Genomic DNA, 24495 nt, shown 5'->3' with positions numbered 1-24495 from the left:
CATCACTCATTTTCACTAACTTTATTTAAACACCGCACAGTGGTATGAGAAAAAAAGATGGAAATAAATCTGTAACTTGAATGAAATTTCACACGCACAAAGAGGAAGTGTTGTCGAGTTTAAGTTTTGAATTTGGACCTCATGATCCCACCAGGAGCAGGGCCAAGTGTCCCCAAAGTAAGATACCTTGGGTATGTTCAATTTTAAAAATGATACTATTTCTTCGTTTGTGTTCCGATTTCAAAAAAATTACATATCGTCACCTAAAATGCAAAACAACGTATCATCAAAAAATTCGAAATTGATTTTATTATTGATTATGATTCACTACATCATATTACATAAGTGTACAAAATTTTAAACTTTTACTGTCAAAAATAAACAAGTTATAACCAAAATTGAAACTAAAGTATCATCAAGTATATGATTTTCTTAAACAAAATAACGTATACGCTTTGAGTAATTAATGAATAAATCGTTTTTACCTTATTTTAGGAAGTATCCTTATTTTTTTTAATAAATTTGTTGCAAAGTAGTTGTTAGTAATTAAAATAAAAAATTCATATATAAACTGCTTTTATTTAAAATAAAAAAAAAAAAATATTTTTATTTAAGTTTTTATTTTTTCATAAAAATTTATATTGCTGATACGTTTTTTTGTTTCAGAAAATAACAATTCAAAAAAACGTAAGCCACATATCTTAAAGTGTGCTTTGAAAAAATTATTTTTTTTTTTATAAAATATATTTCTAGAATCATTGTAATTCAGATTTGAAAATTTGGTTTCAATATCTCAAGTAGTTTTCATTTTATATCGTTTTTTGCTTCTCCTATAAACTTATGATGTTACGTTATTTTGCATTTTAGGTGACGATATATAGAATCTTCTCATCGAGCACTACAGAAAACCTTGTCAATTATCAATTATCTTTTATAGCTTAGGAGATATTCGCATTTGAAAATTAAATTTTCAACATTTTTACTCACCCTACTCCAGTTTTCTGATGACAGCGGTTCCAAATATTTCCCGATTTTCCCCACTATTTTTTCTAGGATTAACAACAGATGTATATATCAAATAAAGAAAGAATTGGTTAAAAATCGCGGCTGAGTCCAAAGTTACATGCATTAGAATTTAAAAAATAAAAAAGGCGATTTTTCGCTATTTTTTGGGGAAAAAAGTTTTTGAAAAGCTAACTTTACATTAAATATTTTAAATGAAAAAAAATTATAATTTTTGATACCGAGGGGACCAGGTCCATTCTAAAAATGCCTATTTTTTATGTAAAATTCAACTTTAGAGCTAAAATTCTTAAATCGCATAGTCGATATCAAATTATAACAATCTATTTTAGATGGCCCAATATGTTCTTAATTATTTTGTAAAGGGTTCCGATAACCCCGCCCCTAGTATGAATATATAGCCAAAAAACGAAAACATCCCATTTTTGGAATTTTTCAATACTTTTTTGGGAATTGCGAAGCACACCGGGTTTTAGCTAGTATAATATAAATATAAATTTCAGTTGTATTTTTATAGTCTATTTTTTCTTATTGCACACAATAAATACTACAAATGAATTGAAATCATCTCATACAACTAGGGTTGGGGGTTTCCCTGATAATTTAATTTCCCGGGAAACGGGAATGAAAAATTTCATTTCCCGGGATTCCCGTAATTTTATTAAAAAAAGAAGAAAAACAATACATTATAATTCACTTGTACCCTCATAAAACCAAAAAAAGTTTGTTAAAATATTTGGAGATCACTTGTTACTATAAAATTAAATGTTAGCGGTATTCATGATATAGTAAGTAAAAGAGCAATTAAGTGTCACACAATTTTATAAATTGTGAACGTATCTTTATAATTCGATGTCGATTAATATGTTAATGGGATTTTTAATGCACTTTTTAGATTCTTTTTATTTTGATTTTTCTGTTATATTTTTTTTTATATAAACTATACATATTTTAAAATAAAATTAAATTCATTTCAAAACAAAAATATGAAATTCAATTTTATCAATGTATTAGTAAATAGTGAAGTATGTAAGTACTGTAGAAATTTATGTTTTTGCTTAATTCTAGTTAGCAATTTAAAAGCTTGAAAGAAATCCTATATAGTTGATTTCAGAATTATTTTTTTAAAACAAATTTTGCTTAGGTAAAAAACATGGAATTTTTCAAGAGTTTCATTACACATATAATAATAAATATATCGTAATATTTACCCTGCATTCACCCAAACTAAATCACCCGGCCGTTGAATAAATCGGTACACCGGGATATTCTCCTTATATAAGTCATCCAATACGGGCCACCAAGATCCATGTAAATAACTAATGTTATTTTTTTCACATAAGTTATGGATTCCACCCCAATATGCATCTGGTACAGCAAACCACTCGCAATCGCCGGGACCAATATTTATGTTTATTGAACAAAAATTATTATTTTCTTGATGACCGGGAGTTCTACTTCCAGGAACTTTCATGTATAGCTGAACTGTGTTCATTCCTAATATTACATGACCAACATGAGACAGCATATTTGCTGCCGATATTACTCGAGCAAAAGCTGGAAGTTTTTGAAGTTCTGCTAGTTGAGGGCGCCATTTCCGATCATCTGATAGGTCCACATTAGTACCGAATCTAAAATTATTATTAAAGTTAATTATTAATTGTGTTGCGATTCCTTAAACGATTATTTATTAATTCATCAATAACAACTACCCTACACCGAGTATATCAGACATTATTTCAGAAATAATGAAGACTTAAAGTCTATTTCAGTGTTTTGACATCTTTTATGCTCTATGCAGATATGACTAAGGACCAGTGTTGCCAATTTAGCCCTTTTTGGACTAAATTTATCACTTTTCAATCTTGTTTAGCCATAAAAAAATTAATTTAGCCTTTTTTATTTTCATTTAGCCATTTTTATGACTAAATCAAAACTTATATATTTACTCTAATGATCTGAAATTTATGCTGTTGAAAATTAGTAAAATCAGTTCAAAAAAATTGCCAGGGATATTATGACAAAAAGTAACTAAAAATGTTGAACCAGTAAACAATTTAAGCACATACAAATTGTTGGACCTTCCATACATTAAAAAAATGCCATAACTAATATAGGAAAAATGTTAATAAATATGTTAATTTTTTACGCGCGGGTCCGGGCGTATATAAAGAGAATACTTTTAACTTTTTTCCAAATTTAAATTAAATATTTATGTATATATATTTTGGCTACCTTAGTTTTGATATAATGGCAAAATTTATGTTTTTGCCAATGAAAATCAATTCTTTCCGGCGACGTGTATAATTTTTAGAATATTTTTTTTCTGCATTACATGAGAGGCATATTTGCCATATATTCACTTATCAAAATATTCTCCATCGAAGTTATCACAAAGGATTACTTTATACATATATAATTTGTCTTTCATATAAAAAAATTAAATTTAGGAGCATTTTGCAGGTCAGGTGATAAATACAAGGCTTTAAAAACATCAGCATATGATATACGTGTGGCCTCGTATTACGTTATTTTAAAGTTAAGGATCAACATACAGGAATAAATATTCTTATTTTCTTGCATTTGAACATGTGTTATATTCATACATTTTTGTTTGTCTATTCGGCATAGCCAAATGTAACATTCTAAGTTGTTTTTTGTGTCAAATGTATGTATTTCTTTAATTAAAAATATTAGCCCTTTTTTAGCCCTTTTTAGCCTTTTTTTCTAAGTATTTAGCCCTTTTTGTTCACCATGAATTGGCAACACTGCTAAGGACTGATTATCAAAAAATTTAGTAGCATAATTTCAGTGCATATAAAAAATTTTTGAGTCAAATTTTATCTCGGTATCAATATTTGTAAAGGATTTATTTGAAACTACGGTTAAAAAATTAACTTTTTTGGTCATACCTGCAAATTGGTTAACAATATTCTACGAGTAATATGGATATATGTTAAGCAAAAATGAGCTTTTATTTCAATATTTCTTGAAATATGTTAATTTTGTTACTACATTTCTTGTTCTAGTGGCCTGCGACACGTTAATGTCCTGGGGAATTTTTAATAACTTTAAAATTTTTTAACCAATTTTAGTCTCTTATATGTCTTATCATTCTTTGTCTATTCTTTTAAATTAAATTGCAAAAGTAATTTTTTAATGGCAAAATTTTTACAAAAACTGAAACAATTGCATTTTTTCACCATTTAAATGCACCTCAAAACTTTGAGCGACGTGCGACACGGGTTAAGGGGAATCGTTTTGTGAGGTCCAGACGAACAAAATTCCGCCATCGATTTTTTGTGGTTACTCTAGTGTGTATGTTGTACATTGCATTAAAAACACTGTTTCGTACTTAAACAAACACATTAACGTAAAAATAAAACTAAAACCTAAGAAGTATTTTTGTTTCTTGCAATTTTTGTGCAAATAAACTTTGTAAAAGTAAATGTGACCGATTGTGTAATAGTAGGGTAAGAATATGTGTTTTATTGTTATACAGATAAAACTATATCGAATCGCACCAAAATTCAGATGCTGTTTTTATCTAAAACTAGCTGACCCGGTGCGCTCCGCCACCCCAATTAGAAGAATGAAATAGTAAATGTAAATGTCTAATTTCATATTTCTGGGTCCATTATTATAGAAAATGCAAAAGAAAGTTACAATTAAAGTCCCCTTTTGTGAATTCAAATTCATTCAGAATCATGTGTGCCTAATTTTACATTTTTATGTTTATTATTATAAAATATTCAAAAAGTACCATTGCAATAAACAAATAGTACCATTGATTATCACTTTTGAATTCGCATTCACTAAACCATAACCCGTCAAGTTTGAATTTTAAATTTGTTTAGCATTTCCTATATTATCAACTAATTTTGTTTCTATAACAATTAATATTTAATAAATTATCACAAAACCGAAAAAATACCGAAACCGCGGTTTTGAAATTCTTCGGTTTTTTGAAAACTCTAGGTCCATTATTATAGAAAATTCAAAAAATGTCTATGAGAACATAGAAAAAGTACCAAGATGTATGGCCTTGAATTTTCACTCACTTGGGATCATATACGCCTAATTTGATATTTCTATGTCCACTATTACAGAAAATTCAAAAATTACCATTAGAATATATAAAAAGTACCAAAAAGCCGCCACTTGTGGTTTCCAACTCACTCCCATATAAGCTTACCTTCATGGTTTTAGGTTAATTGGTGAAGAAATTACAACAAGTACCATTCGAATAAAGAAAAAGTAGCAAAAAGTCTATCCCTAGAATTCTCACTCACTTAGGACCATATATCCTTAATATCATGTTTCTAAGTTCATTGTTATAGAAAATTCAAAAAAGTACCCTTAGAATAAATGAAAAGTATCAAAAAGTCTCTCCCTAGAGACTCACTTAGGACCATACACGCTTAATTTCATATTTTTATGTCCATTATTACAGTTAATTCAAAAAGTACCATTAGAATATAGAAAAGGTTCCAAAAATAAGCCACTTGTGGTTTCCCACTCACTACGGTCCATATAAGCTTTACTTCATGTTTCTAGGTACATTGGTGAAGAAATTACAAAATGTACTATTCGAAAAATGAAAAAGTACAAAAAAGTCTCCCCCTAGAATTCTCACTCACTTTAGAACATATACGATTCATTTCATATTTCTATGTCCATTATTACAGAAAATTAAAAAAGTAACGCTAAAATATATAAAAATTACCAAAAATTAAAAAGTACAAAAAAGTCTCCACCTAGAATTCTCACTCACTTTAGAACATATACGATTAACTTCATATTTCTATGTCCATTATTACAGAAAATTCAAAAAGTACCGCTAAAATATATAAAAAGTACCAAAAATCAGGCACTTGCGGATTCCCACTCACTCCGGTCCATATAATCTTTACTTCATGTTTCTAGGTTCATTGGTGAAGAAATTACAAAAAGTACCATTTGAATAAAGAAAAGGTTCCAAAAAGTCTCCTCCTAGAATTCTCACTGACTTAGGATCGTGTATACTTAATTTCATGTTTCTAAGTCCATTGTTATCAGCGTTGCCGTTTTGGGCTTTTCCTACCAAATTTGGTAGGATTTTTTTCATTTGGTAGGATGGTAGTTTAAATTGATTTTTGGTAGGTTGGATCAAAAAGTATTTATTTAAAAAAGTTTAGCAAGTTAAATAAAACACGCAATTAAATGAACACACTAAAACCAAAACACAAACTTTTAGTACAAAAATAAAAATAATCATATTGAAGTTCAAACATTTTTTATAGGCATAAAAGCAGAAATGTATATTGAAAACAATCTTAGCGCGGATGAAATATTTGAAGTTAAACATAATAGGTATGTTCATTTACTTTCCCAGTAAATACTTGCAACGAGAGAATAAAATCAAAATTTACAAAATTACTCTTTTAAATTCTCAATAATAGTAAAAAGTAAATGAACGCTTTTCCAGTAACAATTGTTTTATACACACAATTTTCTTATTTTATTCCTTTTAAAATGTATAAATACTCACATTTTCTTCAATTTTATTGATAATTCTTTTTTTGACATTTTTTCACCACAAAAATAAAATTGTAAATAAATAAACAATAATACAAAACATTTGAAGTATAAGCTGCTAACTATTACGAGTTCCAAATAGAACTTGTAATAGTTTGCAACGAGAGAACACTCTCTAAAATTTATACGCTCTTGATTTTTTCTCTACTTGTTTTTTGAGTTAATGAACGCTTTTCCAGTAACAATTGTTACTAACTAGTAACAACTTTTAGTTATTGAACAGAGCTAATATATTAAAATTTTATATCAAATTATTAAACCAAATAATTTGACTTTAAACGTGAAGATATCAAACTTTTACAAATAATTACTCCATCGAAAGTACTCTCTAAAGAAGATTTTCCAATATTGTCCCTTGTTTTAAAATTTTCTATTGTGATCCTGATATTATTATCTCTCAGTGGAACTTGTTAAGATTATCGGACATAAAACTTTCATCTGATTTAAATATAGATTTATTTTGGGATCAAATAAATTCAATGAAAAATGGTTTAAATGAGAGAACTTATGGTAATTTGGCTAACTTTGTTTTCAATTTACTTTCGTTGCCACATAGTTCTGCAGATGCTTTCTTTAATAAAAACTAAATTAAGAAACAAATTAGAAACTAGTACAATCAATAACATTATGCTTTGTAAGAAACTTGTAAAAAATAATGATCCCCGATATGGCTGGTCAGGAAATAGAGATTTTTATAAAAATTAAATACAACAACAAAATTAATGTTAAATTTTTACTTGCGTAGCGTATAGAAACTGACATGTATTTTTTTCAGTTTAAGAATATTATTAGAAATGAATTTTTATATACCTTTTTTGTTATATTGTTATATTTTGTTGCTTATTAATCATGTACAATTATATGTAAATACTTTTTTAATAAAAAAGTCATACTTTTCTCTAAAAAAAACATATGGGGCATTTCATGTCAAGTGAACCAACTTTTGAAATCGATGTCTTCCGATCGGGATGAAATTTGCACCAAGGTTAGCTCTATTGGATAGTAACTCAGACACAATTTTTCAACAACATCGGTCGAGAACTCTCTGAGTTATAGGGGGTAAAATTTTGACAATTTGGTCAAACAGGGGTTTTTTCTTATCCATGTAACTTATTACCTATTGTTCTTAGCAAAATGTGTCCCAAATAGTATAGATAGCTATTTCTTCGATCTTTCGAAAAAAAATATTTAAAAAAAAAAATAAAAAATTTTTAATATTTTTTTTCCGAAATCAAAAACTTTTTTGACTTTTTTTTAAAATTTTTTCTCTTTTTTTTTTTTTTTTTTTTTTTCTTAAAATAAAGTTTAGATATTTTCCTTGAACACCTACTTGGTCGCTTAGTGGGATGCGAGTGGGATATCTATCAAAATAAATATTTTGTAACTCAAAACATAAAATTTTTGACTTTTTTTGCAAAATCAAAAACTTTGTTGACTTTTTTTTTCAAAATGGACCCTTTTTTAATCTTTTTTTTTAGGTCAAACAAAAGCTTAGATATTATCCTTGAAGACCCTTTTGGTCACTTAGTGGGATGCGAGTGGGATATCTATCAAAATAAATATTTTTTAACTCAAGACTTACAATTTTTGACTTTTTTTTTGCAAATACGATTTTTTTTCCAAATGGGCCCTTTTTTTAAATTTTTTTTTGTAGTCAAAAGAAAGCTTAGGTCCATTCCTTTAAGATATTTTTAGTCCCTTAGTGGGATGCGAGTGTAACGCAAGACATACAATTTTTTAATTTTTTTTTGCAAAATCAAAATTTTTTAATTTTTTTTTTTGCTCAAAAGAAAGCCTAGGTCCATTCCTTTAAGATATTTTTAGTGCCTTAGTGGGATGCGAGTGGGATATCTATCAAAATAAATGTTTTAACACAAAAATTGTATGTCTTGAGTTACAAAACATTTATTTTGATATATATCCCACTCGCATCCCACTAAGCGATCAAAACCATCTTAAAGGAATAGGCCTAAGCTTTCTTTATAGCAAAAAAAAAAAATTACAAAAAGGGCCCATTTTAAAAAAAAGTCAAAAAAGTTTTTGATTTTGCCAAAAAATCAAAAATTGTATATCTTGAGTTACAAAATATTTATTTTGATAGATATCCCACTCGTATCCCACTAAGGGACCTAAAATATCTTAAAGGAATGGACCTAAGCTTTCTTTTGACTAAAAAAAAATTTTTAAAAAAGGGCCCATTTTGAAAAAAAATTCGAATTTGCAAAATAAAAGTCAATAATTGAATGTCTTGAGTTACAACATTTTTATTTTAATAGATATCCTACTCACATCTTCCTAAGTGACAAAATAAGTCTTAAAGGAAAAGACCTAAGCTTTCTTTTGAGCAAAAAAAAATTTTTAAAAAAAAGTCCCATATTGGAAAAAAATTTCGATTTTGCAAAAAAAAATTAAAAAATTGTTACAAAATATTTATTTTGATAGATATCCCACTCGCATCCCACTAAGGGACTAAAAATATCTTAAAGGAATGGACCTAGGCTTTCTTTTGAGCAAAAAAAAAAAATTAAAAAAGGGCCCATATTGGAAAAAAATTTTGATTTTGCAAAAAAAAAAATTAAAAAATTGTATGTCTTGCGTTACAAAATATTTATTTTGATAGATATCCCACTCGCATCCCACTAAGGGACTAAAAATATCTTAAAGGAATGGACCTAAGCTTTCTTTTGACTACAAAAAAGGGCCCATTTGGAAAAAAAATCGTATTTGCAAAAAAAAAGTCAAAAATTGTAAGTCTTGAGTTAAAAAATATTTATTTTGATAGATATCCCACTCGCATCCCACTAAGCGACCAAAAGGGTCTTCAAGGATAATATCTAAGCTTTTGTTTGACCTAAAAAAAAAGATTAAAAAAGGGTCCATTTTGAAAAAAAAAAGTCAACAAAGTTTTTGATTTTGCAAAAAAAGTCAAAAATTTTATGTTTTGAGTTACAAAATATTTATTTTGATAGATATCCCACTCGCATCCCACTAAGCGACCAAGTAGGTGTTCAAGGAAAATATCTAAACTTTATTTTAAGAAAAAAAAAAAAAAAAAAAAAAAAAAAAAGAGAAAAAATTTTAAAAAAAGTCAAAAAAGTTTTTGATTTCGGAAAAAAAATATTAAAAATTTTTTATTTTTTTTTTTAAATATTTTTTTTCGAAAGATCGAAGAAATAGCTATCTATACCATATTATGACACATTTTGCTAAGAACAATAGGTAATAAGTTACATGGATAAGAAAAAACCCCTGTTTGACCAAATTGTCAAAATTTTACCCCCTATAACTCAGAGAGTTCTCGACCGATGTTGTTGAAAAATTGTGTCTGAGTTACTATCCAATAGAGCTAACCTTGGTGCAAATTTCATCCCGATCGGAAGACATCGATTTCAAAAGTTGGTTCACTTGACATGAAATTCCCCATATACATATGATTTTTAAAAAATCGTAGGTTTAAAACGATTTTGGTAGTTTTTTGACAAAAATTAGGTAGGAATAAAATTTGTTCAGTGGCAACACTGACAGGAGTTGTTGGGGATGTTTTTGTAACAAAATTTGGTGACATGAATTTTGTGTATATAAAACTTATTTGGAGCGGAATTTGTGGAGATACATATATAAATTAAACATTTATGACCGATAAAGTCCAATTTCGGAAGGACATTTGTATGGGGGCTAGGTGAAATTATGGACCGATTTCAGCCAGTTTCAATAGGCTTGGTCCTTTATAAAAAAGAGGGAAATAAATCTGTAACTTCTAAATGGTTAGATTGGTTTGAATGAAATTTCACATGCGCAAAGAAGAAGTGTTGTCGAGTTTTGAACGTGGACCTCATGAGCCCAACAGGGCCGACGAAGGGCCCTCAAAGTAGGACACCTCGGGTATGTTACATTTTTAAAACGATATTATTTCTTGGTTTGAGTTCCGATTTCAAAAAAATTACACATATAGAATCTTCGAGCACAAACAACCTCGTCGTAGCTATCAATTATCTCTTATAGCTTAGGATATATTCGCATTTGAAAATTAAATTTTCAACATTTTTACCCACCCTACTCCAGTTTTTTGATAACAGCGTATCCAAATATTTCCCGATTTTCTCCAGTTTTCCTTTATTGGATGAATGTGTCAAATAGAAAAATCATTGTTTAAAAATAACGACTAAAGGCCCAACTATAATATGCATAAGCTAGCTTAAGGTAATGTCAAAACCGAACGAAAAGTCTGTCAAATGCTTAAGGAAATCCGAAGAAACTTTTAGATGACCATAATGTACTTACGTGAATTCAAAACAATTTAGCTCCATTTGCACATTTATGTGCAACATGCAATTAAAAAAATACGTATTTCTTATTATTTTATCAAAATAAATTAATTTTCTTCATCCTTTTCATTTATTTCTCTATTTTCTTTGTATAAAATAAACAAACAGCTGATTCCGTACGGAATGTGCGACTAGATTCGCACTTTGCTTAAGCAAATAAAATTTGACGAAACTCTCTTAAGTACATTATAGTTTGTCACATACATTTTATATGTATTCGTACAGTTGCTTAAGCTGACTTAAGCTAGTGTATGCATATTATAGTTGGGCCTTAAGTCCAAAGTTATATGCATTTGAATTTAAAAAATTTTAAAAATGCGATTTTTCGCAAATTTTTTGGGAAAAAAGAACTTTTTTTCTTTTTAAGTTATCGCAAAAAATTTCTAAGAGGATGTATAAGGAATTTCTACTTTCTGAAAGCTAAGTTTTCATAAAATATTTTAAAGGAAAACCAATTCCAAAATTGTTGTTACCGAGGGGTCGGTCGTTTCAAAAGACACCTATTTTTTATGTAAAATAAAAATTTAGGCCAAAAATTCTCAAATTGCATATTCGATATCAAAATATAGTAACCGATTTTAGGTGGCTCAATATGTTTCTAATTATTTTGTAAAGGGTCCCGATAACCCCGACACTGGTATGGATATTATAGCCAAAAAAATAAAAATTCCCATTTTTGGAATTTTTCAACACTTTTTTGGGAACTGCGGGATTGCTGATAATAAATTTTTAAATAGAAAAATCTACATAACTGTGAAATTTCATTAAAAACTATTTATAAATAAAAATTTAATTTCAATTCGAAAAATTTTTATTTATGCAAAAATTCAATAAAAAACATTTTTTTCATATTTTTAAGATCATAAAAATCATTATATTCCGACTTAAATCTTTTTTTTGAGAACAAACCGAAACTTTTAAATCTGAATCGATGAATAGATTTTAGGATTTTCATTATCTTAACAAAAATCAAATAATTTGAACGAAATTATATTATATCGCATCATAACATTTTTAATTCTATGTATAAATTTCAAAATAATCAAAAGAAAACCTTCTCCTGTAAAATTTGTGTTTTGTTGCTTACGATAATTTGGCGCTAAGGGCTCGATATTGCGCATGTAGATTTGGCTTAATAGAATAACCAAGATTGGATAAACAATGTTTTGATTTCTTCAAAATTTTACCATCAAGGTATAAACCATTAATATTGAAGGAAAAATAACTACGTATTATTATTAATCACAGTTGTGCATGCAATAGTCGTGTACACTATTTTCTACAAAGAAAATCTGCATAACCTTGCTATTTTTCATTCGAAATTATTGTTTTATATGCCTTGCAAGGTACAATGTTTGTGTTTGAACTCCTCCGAAACGGCTCAACAGATTTTTATGAAATTTTGTAAGTGTATTTGGGAGCTATGAGAATAGGTCGTAAAGTACATTTTATACCGCTAGGTCATTAGGGAGTCCCTATCCAAGCAATTTTTTTATTTTTTAAATTTTTATATATTTTTGGTGGGTAGGAGAATAGGTTCTCGCGTTGGCAAACAATCTATATTATTTGTGTTAGCTAAGAGATCAAACAATGAATACATGAAATAAAACTATGAAATGGTATGTTAATGAAATATATTGAATTGAAAAATAAATGGTTCAAGGTTTTTTTTTCGGCGGTCATCTGTCCCCATTCATGTGGACAGTCATGGATCCCATTCCAACACACTTTGAATACATTCGTTATTTATTCACTAGAAATAATTTGTATGGCAGAACAACATTTGCCGGGTCAGCTAGTTTCTATATAAAATACGATTTATTACAAAGGTCTAAAAAATATTATTTTAAAAATATATATTTTTTTAGAAATCGCTAAAAGTACAACTTTTAATCGATTTCCGGCACGGGTTCTCGTTATCTGATTGACCTAAATAAGAACCGTGATCCAAGTAAATAATTTTTAAGGGAAGGTCTAATGTATGTTATGTATAAATTTAGATGAGACTATACGCAATTTAAGGTAGAACATGTTAAAATAAGGTCAAATATATAATTTACTGACGAAAAAAGTTTTTATTGACTAAGTTATTAATATATGGCAGTTATACAACACTATAAATACTCTACAATATTTTGTTTATTTCAAAAATAAATATATAATACCTACCTCAACATTTTATTGCTACTTTTCGCTTTTTTCTTCTTTCCACTTATAGAAGCGTTGCTCAATGAGTCTTTTGAATCCGAATCAGACATCTGCTGCACTCCATGTGAACCAGCTTTTTCACGCTCATCCTAAAAAATAATACAAAAAATAATTTTAATTTAACTAATCTTCAGTGACGATATGCACAATATTTAAATTTTAAGCCAACGGAAATTACCCCTCAAACCAAAAATGTTCAATATAAAAAAGATAACAAGAAAAAAATTCAAATGCACATTAGGGATATAACTAATGGTATTATTTTAAATTATTTATATAATTTTTGAAAGAAAAAAAATTTTGGTTTATTTTAGAAATTGGTGTTGGTGCGAGTAGTATGTTTATGTACCTTCTAGATCACGTTTTTCATACAAAAGGCTGCTCAAATGGCTCCACGTATATTCCTCCTCCCACTCTTCGCTTTTATAGAATAAGAGAGAGAGGAGTAGAGAGAGAGGAGCGGAGAGAGAGGAAGAAAGGGTGAGAAGGAGAGAGAGAGAGGAGCGGAGAGAGAGGAAGAAAGGGTGAGAAGGAGAGAGAGAGAGAGGAGTAGAGAGAGAGGAGCGGAGAGAGAGGAAGAAAGGGTGAGAAGGAGAGAGGAGCGGAGAGAGAGAGGAAACAAATGAGAGAGAAATGTTCTCTCAACTTTTTAGCTATGTATAACTAATCTATAGATTCTGATAGGTAATGCAATTCGTGTTTGTACATAAATATATGTAGTAATGATATTACAATTGAGTTTTCTTTAGGGTTAGTTTTATACTAACTAACCCTGACTCTAATAATGTGTTGATGAAGCATAAGTTTTATTTTGTTATTACGTTTATATATACATTCATACATACTATGAATTAATTAAAAATATATCAATGTATTTGATTTAATCAATGATTTCAGATAAAACATTTTAAGGTTTATTTCACTCACAATATTTATGTTTTAATGAATCTTGACACGATCCTTTTTTCATACAAAAGGTTGCTCAAATGGCTCCACGTATATTCCTCCTCCCACTCTTCGCTATGACTAATCAGGAGTGAGCGAGAGAGACTGATAGTGATAGAGATATAGAATAAGAGAGAAATAGAGAGAGTGATAATGTTTTATGATATATATATATATAGAATAAGAGAGAGAGGAGTGGAGAGAGAGGAAGAAAGGGTGAGAAGGAGAGAGAGACTCTAATAATGTGTTGATGAAGCATACGTTTTATTTTGTTATTACGTTTATATATACATTCATACATACTATGAATTAATTAAAAATATTTCAATGTATTTGATTTAATCAATGATTTCAGATAAAACATTTTAATGTATATTTCACTCACAATATTTATGTTTTAATGATTCTTGACACGATCCTTTTTTTGTATGAAACCTGTTTTGGTTTTCTTTAGATTTAACTTTTTCAGTTTGAATATTTTTGAATACTTTCTTTTAATTTCATAACGTTGTGAAATTATTATACATATGTATATTATTAATTAATTTATTTTTTTTGTATACAATATGATATTAGTAAATATGATATTATTTTATCAATTAGAATTTTAAGTTAGAATATTTTTCAATTGGTTAGTATATAAATATTTCATATTTAATATGAATTTTGATTAAAAGTATATGTAATTATTTTTTTTGTTTTTGTTTGCACTATAATTGTATTAAATAAAGTGTTACTTAGAGTAAATTATTCGGTTACAATCCCTCAACGATCGGCGTAACTATAACATTATTTTATTCCATTACCGTAATACAGCTATAGAACACAAATAGAGAATACGAGAGAGATAAAAAATGAATATAATAATCTGTAAAGTCGGCTCAGTGAGCGTATCAGTTCTGTTCAGGTCCGATGTTTGTGTTGATCAATCAGCAACGAGGTAGAGGGAAATATTATGAATGAGATATAGAATACGAGAGAGAGGAAGAAAAATAGAGAGAAATGCTCGTTCCGTACGTTCTTCTTAGTTAGTTTTGAATTAACTAAGGCCTCGCTCTAAGAATGTGATAGTGTTTCTAGAATTATTTATCTATGATATGTACAGATTAGACATTGTAAGAGTTATTGTACTCAAAATATTTATGTTTTAATGATTCTTGACACGATCCTTTTTGTATGAAACCTGTTTTGGGTTTCTTTAGATTTTAATTGATTTGATTTAAATATTGTTTTCTATATTACATATGAGTTTTGCATCACGTTGTGAAATTAATATACATATATTATTATTATTTTTTTATATATGTAGATGTTGCAAGATGATTATAATTCAATATGATTAATATTTTTTCAGGATTTAAATTTTAAGTTAGAATATTTTTCAATTGATTAGTATATTAATTTTTTGAAATTTGTATAGATAATTTAATAGTTATTATATAGGTTTTTAGTTTGTTATAATTTTTTTGCGAATTATGTTTAATGTTCTATAATTGTACAAAATAAAGTCTTACTTTGAGTCAATGATATGGTTATATTTCGTCAACTATCAGCGTAACCATAACATTACCTTAATCCATTACAAGTACAGTCAATTTTTTCTGATAGGAAATACTATTAACTATCTCACTCTCTCTTGATGATATGATGATTCATTTCTAAAATGTATCCGCCAAAAAGGAAAACTGTTTTAAATGTGAATGTATTGGCTTTATAATTTAGATATGAATATATTAATATATATGTTTTCATTAAACGGACCTAGGCTACTAACTGAATTCATTATTAAGATACCTAGGATATGTTTGATTCTCATTGGTATAAATAGCTTCATTAATTGTGATTATATCTCATTCTTGTGTATAACTTCAAAGGTATCTTATCCAATTTCATTATATAATAAAATCAAAAAAATGGCAACTTTTACTTGTTATTTTTGCGGTAAAATATACAATATTAATTCATTCTTAAAACGACATGTATGAATACACCATCAGAATTCTTCTTCAATGAATTGTTCAGTATGTGATTTAAAATTCAGAACCCGTAAAGATTTTCTGAAACATATTCATTTAATAGAACATATGGAAAAAGTGAAAGAAAGTAGTGTCAATTGCAATGATTGTAAAACACGTATTCTAACAAAAAATTGGTCACGACATTTACGTACAAACGCACATAAAGATAATTGCGTTAAACCATTTAATAACGACATAAAGTGTATTAATTCCGTTTTTAAGAATCGTATCGCAACATATTTGTTTGAAAATGAAAATAGAAACAATTTAATTCCTGAAAATTTTCTAAGATCAATTAATGATAAAATCATTGAAATGTTAAAAGATATGCTGCAGAAACACACCAATATTAAATTTAATATTGAACTATTTTGCAAGTACATTTTAGTAAACGTAGAAGGTGAAACATGTACCATTGACATTAAATCACATCAAACTAAAATGAGTATCATCAATTCTACTGCTACAACAGACGATCTCTCACAACTATATTCAAATCATTTTGATATTATAATACAAAAAATGAGCGAATTTCAAGAACGTGATAGTGGGTGGACATTAACCGAAATCTCTCATATGGAGTTAAATATCAATGAATATAAATGTATAAAAGGATCTCATTTCATATCTTTACCACCAACAATATCGAAGAGAAAAGCATGTATTAACGTACAAAATCAGGATGAATTTTGTTTTAAATGGGCAATTATATCAGCATTAAACAGATGTTCGTCATATAAAATCGGAGATATTAAAGCCGATATTATTGTGTTGGAAAATAATTTTCTTTTAAATTTTAAAAATCTAAACTTTCCGTTATGCGTAAATAAAATAAAAGAATTCGAATTAAACAATTCGTCTATAAGTATAAATGTTTTTGGTTTGGAGGATAATAATATTGCGGGTCCATACTATTTTACTCAACAAGAAAAAGATAATCACATCAATTTACTATTATTAGAGGAAGGTGAAATATTTCATTATGTTTTAATCAAAAACATATCAAGGTTAGTCATAGTATACAATATATACTAATTGAAGAAAATCTTAATATATTTTTTATTTCATTTATTTGCAGATTAATAAAAACTCAATTAACAAAACATCGAAGAAAGGTACATGTATGCAATACATGTTTAATTCATTTCCACAACGAGTCAGCCTTAATGAAACATAAAGAGGAATGTAATAAAATTGTTACTAAGATGCCTAACTTAGATAATAACATACTTAGTTTTAAGAATTTTAAAAAGCAAATGGATATGCCTTTTGTGGTTTACGCAGATTTTGAATGTATTCTAGAATCAATGAATGTCCAAAATTCAAACAGTGTTAAGTCGGTACAAAAACATATTCCATTTGCTTATAGTTATTATATTAAGTGTTCATATGATTCAGGTTTAGATATATTTAGAATATATAGTGGTGAAGAATCGGCAAAGCATTTTTTTCAACAATTAGTTAATGATACGTTAGATATTTACAATAATCATTTAAGTAAAGTTAAACCAATGAATCCCTTGACACCACTTCAACGGAAAAAGCAAAATGAAGACAAAATTTGTCACATTTGCAGTAAATTTTTATCTATTAAAGATAGAGTGGCTGATCATTGTCACTTAACGGGTGAATATAGGGGTCCCGCACATAATAAATGTAATTTGGAGTATCAAATTGCACATTTCATTCCTATATTTTTCCATAATCTTTCGGCATATGATTGTCATTTGTTTGTAAGAGAACTTTCATCTGTTAAGGGTGATATAAATATAATTCCATTAAATAAGGAATTATATGTATCCATATCTAAGAAAATTTCAGTAAATGAGAAAGATACTTTTGAACTTCGTTTTTTAGATTCACTTAGATTTATGCCATCGAGTTTAGAAAAGCTAGCTGACTTCTTGTCCGATTGTGATTTAATAACTATAAAATCAATTTATCAAAATGATAATGAATTCAATTTAATGAAGCGTAAAGGTGTCTTTCCTTATGATTATCTAGATTCAGTGAATCGTCTGAAAGAGACACAATTACCATCTCAATCTTTCTTCTTCAACAAACTTACTAATGAGTCGTGTAGTGTAGATGATTATAAACATGCTGAAAATGTATGGTATACATTCAATTGTAATACTATACTGGACTACTTACTTTTATATTTGAAAGCTGATGTTCTTTTACTATGCGACATTTTTGAAAGCTTCCGAAAAGTTTGTAAAAACATTTACAATTTGGATCCGTGTCAATACTATACTACACCCGGTCTATCTTGGGATGCAATGTTGAAAACAACAGAAATAGATTTTGAATTGTTAACCGACATCAATATGTATAATTTTATTGTACGCGGTATAAGGGGAGGTATTGTTCAATGTTCTAAACGACATTCAGTAGCCAATAATAAATATGTAAGCGATTATGATTCTACTAAAGAATCGAATTATCTAATTTATTTAGACGTCAACAATTTATATGGTTATGCCATGTCTCAATACCTTCCCTATAAAAACTTTGAATGGGTTGAAAACTTTGAAAATTTCAATTTAAATGATGTAAAATATAATTCTCCAATTGGATATATATTGGAAGTAGACTTAGAGTATCCATCCACATTACACGACAATCACAACGACTTACCATTTTGCTCTGAAAATAAAAAAAAATGAGAACATGAAACAAACTAAACTAATTACAGATTTGAATGATAAAACCAAATATGTAATACACTACAGAAATTTACAACAATGTATTCAACATGGGATGATCTTAAAGAAAATACATAGAATTCTTAAATTCCATCAATCGAATTGGTTAAAAAAGTATATCGATTTAAATAATTATCATAGAACATTGGCTAAAAATTCATTTGAACAAAATTTTTTCAAATTATTAAATAATGCTGTCTATGGTAAAACTATGGAAAATGTAGATAAGAGGAAAGACATTAAAATAGTATGCGAATGGGAGAACAGAAAGAAGAGGTTGGGTGCTAGAGCTCTTATAGCTAAACCTAATTTTCATAGTTCGTTGAAAATTAATGATGAAATGGTTGCCATTGAAATGAGTAGAATACGAACTGAATATAATAAACCAATTTATATTGGGTTTTCCGTTTTAGAATTATCAAAATGGAAAATGTATAATTTCCATTATGATTATATGAAACCTAAATATCAAGAAAATCTTAATCTAAACTATATGGATACAGATTCATTTATTTATGATATAAGAACAAATGATTTATATGATGATATTCGAGATGATATCAATTCACATTTTGATACATCTGCATATCCTATACAAAATGTTTTTAATTTTCCTTTGCTGAATAAAAAAGTCTTAGGAATGATGAAAGACGAATGTAATGGAAAAATAATGAAGGAATTCATTGGTTTACGTGCAAAAATGTATTCTGTTAAAATAGATAGTGTTGAAACAGAAATAAAAAAAATTAAAGGTGTGAAACAATATGTTACCGCAAAGCTAACTGTTAATGACTTTAGAAAATGCTTATTAGAAAAACAATTATTTTATGATTCAATGTATATATTTAGATCTAAGATTCATCAAATTTATACACAATATATAAGTAAGTTAACATTAAGTTATTTAGATGATAAGAGATTTATAACTGAAAATGGTGTAAATACCTATGCATGGGGACACTATAAAATAAAAAAATAATGTAAACAAAAACAAAAAAAAAAAAAATCACTTGTTTTATTTCAATTTACATATACTAAATATACAGTTTCAATTCGTAGTAAGTATAACATAATCCATTCAATTTATGAATTTTTTTTCATAATTCATACTCAAAATAAAGTTTTTAGAATAAACTGTCATGTTTAATTTATATCATATACTCGTATATATACATAAACATTATTTCTCTATAGAGAAATTTTAAACATGAACTTCGATAATTTTTAAAAAATATTAACATATTCATTCTGTTGTATAATAGATACAGAATTTATTATTTGTTTCACTAAATCCTCTCTAACGACTACTCTTTTACAATTAATATTTTTATTATATTGAAAAAACATCTTATTTTATTCTATTCAAAATTAAATTCTTTATATTATTGCAATCATATACACACAGCCTCAAAAGTGATTAAACACCAGCTAAAATTCTAACGGAAGTATGTTTGAAAACATCTACTTGTACCCATATTCACTATATTAACCAAAATATGATAATTTGAGAAGATTAAGATTATCAATTAAAGGAATTATTAAAACCACGGTTTTTAATATAAAACCCTAGTTTTTAATATAAAACCCTGGTTTTTAATATACAACCCTGGTTTTAATATAAAACCATGGTTTTTAATATACAACCATGGTTTTAATATAAAACCCTGGTTTTTAATATACAACCCTGGTTTTAATATAAAACCATGGTTTTTAATATAAAACCATGGTTTTTAATATAAAACCATGGTTTTTAATATACAACCCTGGTTTTAATATACAACCCTGGTTTTAATATAAAACCATGGTTTTTAATATACAACCATGGTTTTAACAACCACGGTTGTATATTAAAACCAGGGTTGTATATTAAAAACCATGGTTTTATATTAAAACCAGGGTTGTATATTAAAAACCAGAGTTGTATATTAAAAACCAGGGTTTTATATTAAAAACCATGGTTTTATATTAAAAACCATGGTTTTATATTAAAACCAGGGTTGTATATTAAAAACCAGGGTTTTATATTAAAAACTAGGGTTTTATATTAAAAACCGTGGTTTTAATAATTCCTTTAATTGATAATCTTAATCTTCTCAAATTATCATATTTTGGTTAATATAGTGAATATGGGTACAAGTAGATGTTTTCAAACATACTTCCGTTAGAATTTTAGCTGGTGTTTAATCACTTTTGAGGCTGTGTGTATATGATTGCAATAATATAAAGAATTTAATTTTGAATAGAATAAAATAAGATGTTTTTACAATATAATAAAAATATTAATTGTAAAAGAGTAGTCGTTAGAGAGGATTTAGTGAAACAAATAATAAATTCTGTATCTATTATACAATAGAATGAATATGTTAATATTTTTTAAAAATTATCGAAGTTCATGTTTAAAATTTCTCTATAGAGAAATAATGTTTATGTATATATACGAGTATATGATATAAATTAAACATGACAGTTTATTCTAAAAACTTTATTTTGAGTATGAATTATGAAAAAAAATTCATAAATTGAATGGATTATGTTATACTTACTACGAATTGAAACTGTATATTTAGTATATGTAAATTGAAATAAAACAAGTGATTTTTTTTTTGTTTTTGTTTACATTATTTTTTTATTTTATAGTGTCCCCATGCATAGGTATTTACACCATTTTCAGTTATAAATCTCTTATCATCTAAATAACTTAATGTTAACTTACTTATATATTGTGTATAAATTTGATGAATCTTAGATCTAAATATATACATTGAATCATAAAATAATTGTTTTTCTAATAAGCATTTTCTAAAGTCATTAACAGTTAGCTTTGCGGTAACATATTGTTTCACACCTTTAATTTTTTTTATTTCTGTTTCAACACTATCTATTTTAACAGAATACATTTTTGCACGTAAACCAATGAATTCCTTCATTATTTTTCCATTACATTCGTCTTTCATCATTCCTAAGACTTTTTTATTCAGCAAAGGAAAATTAAAAACATTTTGTATAGGATATGCAGATGTATCAAAATGTGAATTGATATCATCTCGAATATCATCATATAAATCATTTGTTCTTATATCATAAATAAATGAATCTGTATCCATATAGTTTAGATTAAGATTTTCTTGATATTTAGGTTTCATATAATCATAATGGAAATTATACATTTTCCATTTTGATAATTCTAAAACGGAAAACCCAATATAAATTGGTTTATTATATTCAGTTCGTATTCTACTCATTTCAATGGCAACCATTTCATCATTAATTTTCAACGAACTATGAAAATTAGGTTTAGCTATAAGAGCTCTAGCACCCAACCTCTTCTTTCTGTTCTCCCATTCGCATACTATTTTAATGTCTTTCCTCTTATCTACATTTTCCATAGTTTTACCATAGACAGCATTATTTAATAATTTGAAAAAATTTTGTTCAAATGAATTTTTAGCCAATGTTCTATGATAATTATTTAAATCGATATACTTTTTTAACCAATTCGATTGATGGAATTTAAGAATTCTATGTATTTTCTTTAAGATCATCCCATGTTGAATACATTGTTGTAAATTTCTGTAGTGTATTACATATTTGGTTTTATCATTCAAATCTGTAATTAGTTTAGTTTGTTTCATGTTCTCATTTTTTTTTATTTTCAGAGCAAAATGGTAAGTCGTTGTGATTGTCGTGTAATGTGGATGGATACTCTAAGTCTACTTCCAATATATATCCAATTGGAGAATTATATTTTACATCATTTAAATTGAAATTTTCAAAGTTTTCAACCCATTCAAAGTTTTTATAGGGAAGGTATTGAGACATGGCATAACCATATAAATTGTTGACGTCTAAATAAATTAGATAATTCGATTCTTTAGTAGAATCATAATCGCTTACATATTTATTATTGGCTACTGAATGTCGTTTAGAACATTGAACAATACCTCCCCTTATACCGCGTACAATAAAATTATACATATTGATGTCGGTTAACAATTCTAAATCTATTTCTGTTGTTTTCAACATTGCATCCCAAGATAGACCGGGTGTAGTATAGTATTGACACGGATCCAAATTGTAAATGTTTTTACAAACTTTTCGGAAGCTTTCAAAAATGTCGCATAGTAAAAGAACATCAGCTTTCAAATATAAAAGTAAGTAGTCCAGTATAGTATTACAATTGAATGTATACCATACATTTTCAGCATGTTTATAATCATCTACACTACACGACTCATTAGTAAGTTTGTTGAAGAAGAAAGATTGAGATGGTAATTGTGTCTCTTTCAGACGATTCACTGAATCTAGATAATCATAAGGAAAGACACCTTTACGCTTCATTAAATTGAATTCATTATCATTTTGATAAATTGATTTTATAGTTATTAAATCACAATCGGACAAGAAGTCAGCTAGCTTTTCTAAACTCGATGGCATAAATCTAAGTGAATCTAGAAAACGAAGTTCAAAAGTATCTTTCTCATTTACTGAAATTTTCTTAGATATGGATACATATAATTCCTTATTTAATGGAATTATATCTATATCACCCTTAACAGATGAAAGTTCTCTTACAAACAAATGACAATCATATGCCGAAAGATTATGGAAAAATATAGGAATGAAATGTGCAATTTGATACTCCAAATTACATTTATTATGTGCGGACCCCTATATTCACCCGTTAAGTGACAATGATCAGCCACTCTATCTTTAATAGATAAAAATTTACTGCAAATGTGACAAATTTTGTCTTCATTTTGCTTTTTCCGTTGAAGTGGTGTCAAGGGATTCATTGGTTTAACTTTACTTAAATGATTATTGTAAATATCTAACGTATCATTAACTAATTGTTGAAAAAAATGCTTTGCCGATTCTTCACCACTATATATTCTAAATATATCTAAACCTGAATCATATGAACACTTAATATAATAACTATAAGCAAATGGAATATGTTTTTGTACCGACTTAACACTGTTTGAATTTTGGACATTCATTGATTCTAGAATACATTCAAAATCTGCGTAAACCACAAAAGGCATATCCATTTGCTTTTTAAAATTCTTAAAACTAAGTATGTTATTATCTAAGTTAGGCATCTTAGTAACAATTTTATTACATTCCTCTTTATGTTTCATTAAGGCTGACTCGTTGTGGAAATGAATTAAACATGTATTGCATACATGTACCTTTCTTCGATGTTTTGTTAATTGAGTTTTTATTAATCTGCAAATAAATGAAATAAAAAATATATTAAGATTTTCTTCACTTAGTATATATTGTATACTATGACTAACCTTGATATGTTTTTGATTAAAACATAATGAAATATTTCACCTTCCTCTAATAATAGTAAATTGATGTGATTTTCTTGTTGAGTAAAATAGTATGGACCCGCAATATTATTATCCTCCAAACCAAAAACATTTATACTTATAGACGAATTGTTTAATTCGAATTCTTTTATTTTATTTACGCATAACGGAAAGTTTAGATTTTTAAAATTTAAAAGAAAATTATTTTCCAACACAATAATATCGGCTTTAATATCTCCGATTTTATATGACGAACATCTGTTTGCATTTTCAGGTACTGGGTTTAATGCTGATATAATTGCCCATTTAAAACAAAATTCATCCTGATTTTGTACGTTAATACATGCTTTTCTCTTCGATATTGTTGGTGGTAAAG

General features: G+C 27.5%; 1 protein-coding gene across 2 annotated transcripts in view; it reads right to left on the bottom strand.

Moving 5' to 3' along the window:
• The window catches only part of Utx (Utx histone demethylase), a 530199-nt gene that overhangs the window by 98412 nt on the left and 407292 nt on the right, over positions 1 to 24495 (bottom strand). For both annotated transcript variants that reach the window (XM_065501028.1, XM_065501029.1), the window contains 2 exons: positions 13095 to 13222; positions 2235 to 2654 (listed from right to left, as the gene is read on the bottom strand). In XM_065501028.1, coding sequence (XP_065357100.1) covers positions 2235 to 2654; positions 13095 to 13222 — 548 coding nt within the window. The remainder of the gene's footprint in view (positions 1 to 2234; positions 2655 to 13094; positions 13223 to 24495) is intronic.

The sequence above is a fragment of the Calliphora vicina genome, chromosome 2, assembly GCF_958450345.1.
Source record: "Calliphora vicina chromosome 2, idCalVici1.1, whole genome shotgun sequence".
Taxonomy (NCBI): Eukaryota; Metazoa; Arthropoda; class Insecta; order Diptera; family Calliphoridae; genus Calliphora; species Calliphora vicina.
Note: the sequence above shows the minus strand (reverse complement) of the source record. Positions and strands in the feature narration are given on the sequence as shown.